The sequence below is a fragment of the Cibotium barometz genome, chromosome 40 (assembly GCF_041138505.1).
Source record: "Cibotium barometz isolate CiBa-2024 chromosome 40, ASM4113850v1, whole genome shotgun sequence".
NCBI classification, from domain to species: domain Eukaryota; kingdom Viridiplantae; phylum Streptophyta; class Polypodiopsida; order Cyatheales; family Cibotiaceae; genus Cibotium; species Cibotium barometz.
This window is the reverse complement of record NC_141085.1, coordinates 17,384,668-17,391,649: the sequence shown is the minus strand read 5'-3', so window position 1 is coordinate 17,391,649 and position 6,982 is coordinate 17,384,668. Positions and strand designations below refer to the sequence as shown.

The window sequence follows — 6,982 nt, the reverse complement described above, 5'->3', positions numbered from 1 at the left end:
TCGCCTACAAGCATATGTCTTCATAAGCACCACCAGTTATCTTACTGTATTTTTTTTACAAATACAATACTCCTTTTGAAATTACACATAAAATTCAACCTAGAGACGCTATAGTTTTGCAATAAAGAGATATTCAGCAAGGTGTGGCCTAGAATACTCAGTAACGAGAGGCAGACAATGCCTCAAGCACTCAACAGACAATAAAATGGTGCATAACAAAACACACTTTTGTTCCAACAAGAGTAGCCGGTATACAACAAGTCTCGAGGAAAAATACCAATGAGAAGATTATTCAAAAAGACGACGATACAATTTTTATTCTTGAAAAGGGAATCTATAATGATGAGAACTTCCTTAGCTGAAGAAAGATGTGGATCTACCCAGATTATGTTTTCATTGCTAGACAATTGATTTCTATTGGCCTAAAGTACTTGAGTGCATAGTTTAGAGAGAGAGAGAGAGAGAGAGAGAGAGAGAGAGAAAGAGAAAGAGAGAAAGAGAGAGAGAGAGAGCTATCATGCATGGCTATTGGCTTGTAGCTCATAATTTGTGTTGCTTACCAAGTACAAATGCCTTGAAACATCTGAAATAATCAGTCCATCCAAGAATTGTTGATCAGGACTAAGTCCAAGCCTAGCCTAGTGCATAGGTTTCGTACTCTGGCTTTTTATAAGGCTCCAAAGATGGAATATTTAAGCCAACCAGAACAAACGTTGGACAAGCACAATATACCCAACTATACTCCATGAGGGGAATACCCTAAAAAGATACTTCCAATACATACCATTTGCAGTGCCAAAATTAAAATTGTACTATGATATCCAATTGAAGCAGGTTTCGTGAAACCAAGCCAACCATCTACAGACTATTGAAATGCAGACCCTTACTCCCTTTCTGTCCCCCCTCAGCAGAATTTTGGTCTCACTCACTCTTTGACTGCGTGAGTAGAAAAGCATGGCCACCATTCCAAGTAGCTGAGATTTGAACATGTTTAAGGTTCAAGTAGGCTCCATAAATGATTGCCAACCACACAAGCATGGACAGCTAAATATATTCAGCATAGCCAATAGCCTACATTCAAACACTTGCCCTAAGGAAGCTGGTATGCTTGATTTTCAAAAAACAAAAGAGGAGCTAGTTACCAAGCACCTTGAACCTGCACAGTGTTCTGCTTTGTCAGACAAGACATGCAGCCCAATTCTGCCACCAAAACTAAAATAGATTGTTTATGAAAATAAAGAGCACCTAAACAGCCCAAAATTTACCAAACACCATGAACCTGCAGTGCTTTTCTGCTTTGTCAACCTGGAACTGAGACCGTGTTCCTGCTGGACTTCAATTCTGCACCTCAAAACCAAGAGTCATACAGAAATGCAAACCCTTTACCTCGTGATCTCATGAAGAGAATGTTATCAACATGGAAAGTTTTAAAGCAATGATACCCATGGCTTGTTTCTCCATGTAGCAGAGCTCTAATCCAACACCACTGCACATGCTTGCAGAAGCTGAAAAGGAAGTGGCCCAACTTCAATTGTTTTCAAATTCATGAAACCTTATATATAACATGTATGTATGCCAAAGAGTAAAATAGATCCTACTACAGCTTACTCTCAAAGGAATAGACTAATGTTTTGATGGCTGATGCTCAACCCACCATCAGAAAACCAAAAACACTAAATTAGCGTTTTCTACCACCACGCTCTCTCAAAGCTAAGGTAAGGGTTTCGCCTGGTCCCACATTGTAGTGAGCAAGCGAAAGGTTATCCTTGAAGAAGAACCCTCCTCTTCCACTGAGCTTCTGTTTGTTTGCAGGAAGAGCAATTTCACCCGAAATTTTCTCCTTCAAGCTCAAGATGGTCTCTGACAGAGAGTGGATAGTAACATCCAGCATCTGTCCTTTCAAATTTCCTTCGCCTTCCACCAAAGGCACCGCCACCACAATGCGAACGGCTCCCTGTGCATAAACAGGCAATACAGAACTTTTGAGTTGCGAAGTAAAAGCATAAGAACACCCAAATTCTTCCCTGCCCCAATGCTCAAAATGTGAAAAAAAGCGTGGTCAATTTTCATGAAAATGTCAGGAGAGCACTTCCATGAAAGGTTTGTTACCGGATGCTGTGCAAGGAACTGGTCCTCTGGAATGAGCATGTCATCCAGCTTCTGCCTCTTTGGTTCTGGTTCTTCCGGTGGAGGAGGAGGAGCCTCTTCTGGAGGAGGAGGGGGAGGCATACCTTGAGGAGGAGGGGGAGGTGGTACAAGCGACATGGATGGCATGGATGGAGGCATGTGCTGTGGGTACAGTGGTGGGCGCGGTTGTGGTGGAAGGTTAGGATATGGGGGAAGCGGAGGCGCAGCTGACACCATTGAAGGCGTTGTTACAGCCATAGGTGGAGGCGGTGGAGGTCTGTTTACCATTGGTACAGGCAGAGGCGGACGAAGTGGTGGAGGCGTTGGGAGAATCGCTGGTCTAGGTACAGGGAGAGGGGGCATGCTGGGGGGAGGCATTGTGACAGATGGCTGCCCAGTCGTCTGGGGAGGACGAGGAATATTTAAAGCCAACCCTGGAGGAGGGGGAAGAGGCCTTACTGGAGGAGGTGCAAGCTTTGGTGGAGCCATGGCACCAGGAAGAGGACCCCCAATTATGTTTACTGTGGTTGCTTGCTCATCAATGTTCATCGTCTGGGCCATGGCTTGATTTGCAGTGCGACTGATACTTCCTGTATGGCCATCCCAGATAACCTGCTTTGGTTCTTCCTTCTTCTTCTCTATCTCTGCCTTCACTGCATTTGAAACCTCCTCTTCAGTGGTACCAAAGATATCAGGTCTAGTACGAGCCAACCCTACTATATTGCGAGAGATCTCATCATCAGTTGCCAAAGTGGTTTCCCTCAGCTTTGCCATCATCCGCTCCTTCTGCTCCTTATACTTTGGATCAATGAGGGAAATGCGCATATGCTCTGCCATTTCATTGATTGGAATCAACTCCCCAATGATAGGAGAGACCACAAACTTTGTTGGATCTCTCTCGGCAGGAAGCCTCTCCTCAGGTCTTTTCCAGTTCTTTACTATCCGCATCGGAGGCTCGGAATCATCAGTAGGAGGAAGTACATGCATCACAGCTGGTTCTTCAGCCTTACTGCCTGCCTCTTCCAGGGATGCAGCCTTCATACTCTCTTCGACAAGCTGCACCTCTTCTTCATCCATCTCCATCTCTACATCTTTTCCTGCATCTGCAATCTGCTCATCTTCCTCGAGAGTCAAGGCTTTACTTCGTCTAATGACTTCCTCAAGAGTCATAGGTTTTGGTAACTCCTCATCTTCATCATCTGCAAACTCAATTGTCTCCACCACCACAAAATCATGCCAGTCAATCAAAGCCATCTGCACCCTTTCATGTTCCACCTCATCTTCTGCCTTTTGGCGTGCCCTCTCCTGAGACTTTTCCCATTCCAACCTGTGCAAACACTGTTCTAAAACAGTAGTCCGGTTCAAATTATCTCTCCTCAGTTTCTCAACAATCCCTTTTTGAGGCATTAGGACCTTAGAGTAAGCATCAGCAAGTGCTGTAAAAAATGTGAACATACTGTGAGTTGGCTTCAAAAAGGCAAAAGTTTGATTTTGAACCTCCCTGTGCGTAAGTCCATGAAGAAAAGTCCTTCCATTGCGAGCCACAAACTGCGCAGTGAGCTTGATTATGTCCAGTTCTGTGCCAGTGATGCCTTCAGGAAGCCTCACTGTGTACTGCTCAGATTCCGGAGGCTCTAGGACCTTGGTGATGGGTTTGGCTACTTCAAACTTCACAGCTTCCGGGGCTTCCCTTAAGGCAGGCACTGCAACCGCTGACTCCCCAGGAGGACCACCTGTGCCCGGAGGTGGGGCTGCATCAGCAGGCAAAGTAGGAGCCTGCGATGGATTCTGCACTTGAGCCCTCATTTCTGAAACCCTGTGCTGGTAATAAGCATGGTAAGGGTCACTAGGATTCAAAAAATTGAACTTAACATTGTTCCTGCCATTTGCTAGGATCCGCTTCTCGAATTCAGGACCATTTCGGGCCACAAACTGGGCGGTCTTGTCCACAATGCTTCTTATATCTGGAGGGGGGTGGATAATACCAATGGTTTTGGTGTGTGTTGCGACAGAAATGGGGGTGGCTGGAGGCGGCGGGGACTCTGAGCCATTTTCCTTCTCATCCGCGGCGATCTCATCAGCAGCAAGCTGGGCCTCAGGCAAGGGGCCAGAGATGCCTCCTGGGGGAGGAGCAGGAAGGGCGGGCACCCCCAAGATACTAGGCATGGCTGGCGATGCTGCAAACAAACTCTGATGAATGAACGAAACCCTAATTCCTCGCAGAAGGCTGTCCTCTTCAGTCTGAGCAACTGGGCATGGCACCTGAACTCTGGAACACATTAATTTGAACGGTAACACAAAAAACTTACTACTTATGCCATGGCTAAAGATATAATCAAACCCAAAAATCAAAACGGGAAACCCTACCAGAAGGCATTAAGCCCTGTTTAAACAACAAAAAACCTGATTGAACTGTCACAAACCCAATGACACCCCATGCACAAAACCCTAACCGCAATCCCGTGACCAAAAATGACCAAACCCTAATTAATCTTGCAAAAAAAGCCAGAGAGCCAAATCAACAAACAGTTTGATTATATGAAACAGGGTAAGAACGAGGGTTATATAACTATGAAGACACACAGAAGATCACTTACCTGAGGTTACAAGCTCGACCTTAGCTTTAAGACTCTCCTTTTCCTTCTTCTCTGTTTATACGTTCTTTTTTCGTTTATTTATTCAAGGCGTTCTTTCTTCTTCTTTATTGTTTTTTTACCCTTTAATCACAAAACTTGACATTGCAAACTTTTTAACTATTAAATGCCCTACATTTTGCAGATTTTTCAAATTTGAGAAAACTAGTACTCAACTCGCACGTCGCTTCTGCTAAAAGACATTAAGAAGCAAAACGCTTGAATGGAAGCCGGAATACAAAGGGTCAATCGAAAAGATTTTTTCCTCTTATTTTTTAGAAATCTAGGAGTTCGCTTTTCTCTCCTCTCCTCTCCTTGTGCCTTGGTTGTCCATGGTTAATATGTAATAGATAAGGGGTTGGACGTCCGCCATCTTGGCTAGCCGCACGAATAGCCTAACCAAGGAAATTGCAAGCTCAAATCTCCCCCTTGAAAAGATGCAGGAGAGAAGAGAGCTTAAGCTCTTGCAAGCACACACACACTCACAAAACCCTAAAAGAGAACACACAAGGTGAGAGGCTGAAAATCTTCTTCTTCTTCTCTCTCAACACTCAACACACCATATACAAAGATAAGAGTACACACATATGAAAAGGTACTCAACCAAATACATACTAGGGTTCTCCAACTAAATGAGCTGGCGCTATAACTATGCCAGTCTCTCTAGAATGGCTGTCACACAGCCTGTCATCCCACTAGCCGCATATCACCCATGATCTCACCAACCATGCCAGTGGTGTAAGTGTGGGGCCTATCCCCCAGGCAGGTCATCAGTGTCCACCGCCTCACATTAACGACATGCTGCATAACAAACAACCTTGCATTATCCTCATTGTTTCTGCTCGAGGATGCATAGTTGTTTTGCTGCAATTTTCTATTTTGCATGTCAGTCTGCTTCTTATAACAATATGTCTGCACATGTCCAGGCTTACCATAATAAAAGCATTTACGTGTATCATTATACTGCCTTTGCCAATTTCCACGACCTCTTTGACTCCCCCTGCCTCTGAATTGGCCTCTTCCACCTGCGTGTTGTTGTTGCTGTGAATTCTGGGACTGTTGTTGTTGCTGCTGCTGGCCATAATTCTGATTACCTGTTCGGCCACCTCCTTGGCCGCGTCCACGGCCTCCTCTACCTCGTCGTCTTCTTGAACTTGTGTAGAAGGCCTGTTGCTCCTCTGAACTGTTTTTATTTTGTGAAGACTGTTGGTCTTCACTCAAGCTCTTCTCTTCTATAATCAACACAGACACCAAATCTGTGAAATTGGGAATATTTTCCCGAGTCTGAATAGACGTCTTGAACGCCTTGTATTGTGGCCCGAGACCACGTAGACAGACTTCCACCTTATCATCATCATCTACTGAAACACCAATAGATGCAAGGGATTCCACAATATCCTTGATCTTCAATGCAGTCATTCACAGACATACTCTTTTTCTCCACAGTATGAAGTTCATTCTTCAACTGTATCTTTTGTACCTTGGTATTTGTTTCATAGAGTTTTACACCAAGGTGTCCCACGCCTCCTTGGGAGACTTGGCATCCTGTATGTGCCCAATCATGGTATCTTGTATACTGATAGAGAGCCAATACATAACTTTTCTGGCTCCTTGGTTCCAATCCTTGAACTCTTTCACATCTGCAGCAGCAGTCGGATTGATCTCCGGTATCTCCGGTGCCTCTTCATGCTCACCTTCTATGTAGTCCCAATATAACCCTTTCCCATCAAGAAATTTGTCAGCCTGAACCTCCAAGCATGGAAGTTGTTCTTATCAAGCTTCTCAGCAACAATCTGGTTTATGCCATCATTTGACATCTTGCCAGACATACAAATTTACCAGAAACAGCACTCTGGTTTGTCTTTGCACAAACTGTTGTATTTTCTGCAGCGGTACTGTACTACACTCAAATGTCACAACCAGTGACCTCAATGTGCATACATACACCCAATGGCAGCTGTTGACCTCCTTGCAGCACACACAATGTCTGCACAACCAATCTATTTTCTTGCAGTTCTTAAAACAGAGTTCTGCACAGAATCGATGACTTACCCGCAGTGCTTGAAATCGTCTGCTTTCTGAAAAACAGAGGCCGTAACGCGCCCGAAACGTGTTTCTGGACCAGAAAATTTTGTCCAATAGGACTTTATAGTTGCCCTATAGCTTAACTCCTACGAAGAAATCTCCTCAATCAGAGATCGTTTGCCAGTGCCTCCCGTAGA

The 6,982-nt window shown here is 44.6% G+C and overlaps 1 protein-coding gene across 8 annotated transcripts; it reads right to left on the bottom strand.

Annotated features, from left to right (window-relative positions):
* Positions 1-515: 515 nt before the first annotated feature.
* LOC147615264 (putative splicing factor 3A subunit 1) lies at positions 516-4,848 on the bottom strand. Of its 8 annotated transcripts, none has more exons than XR_015262796.1 (6): positions 4,725-4,848; positions 2,110-4,396; positions 1,655-1,954; positions 1,443-1,505; positions 1,266-1,341; positions 516-1,156 (listed from the first exon to the last, which is right to left on the bottom strand). XR_015262796.1 is itself a non-coding variant. In XM_086779343.1 (4 exons), exons 2-3 carry the CDS (start codon positions 4,291-4,293, stop codon positions 1,679-1,681), a joined length of 2,460 nt encoding a protein of 819 aa, XP_086635469.1. In that variant the 5' UTR covers positions 4,294-4,396; positions 4,725-4,848; the 3' UTR covers positions 1,362-1,505; positions 1,655-1,678. The 8 variants fall into 8 exon arrangements, 2 of the variants coding, with proteins under 2 accessions (XP_086635469.1, XP_086635468.1); XR_015262794.1 differs by having other exon boundaries at positions 717-1,156; positions 1,609-1,954; XR_015262795.1 differs by having other exon boundaries at positions 717-1,156; positions 1,280-1,341; positions 1,609-1,954.
* Positions 4,849-6,982: the final 2,134 nt, after the last annotated feature.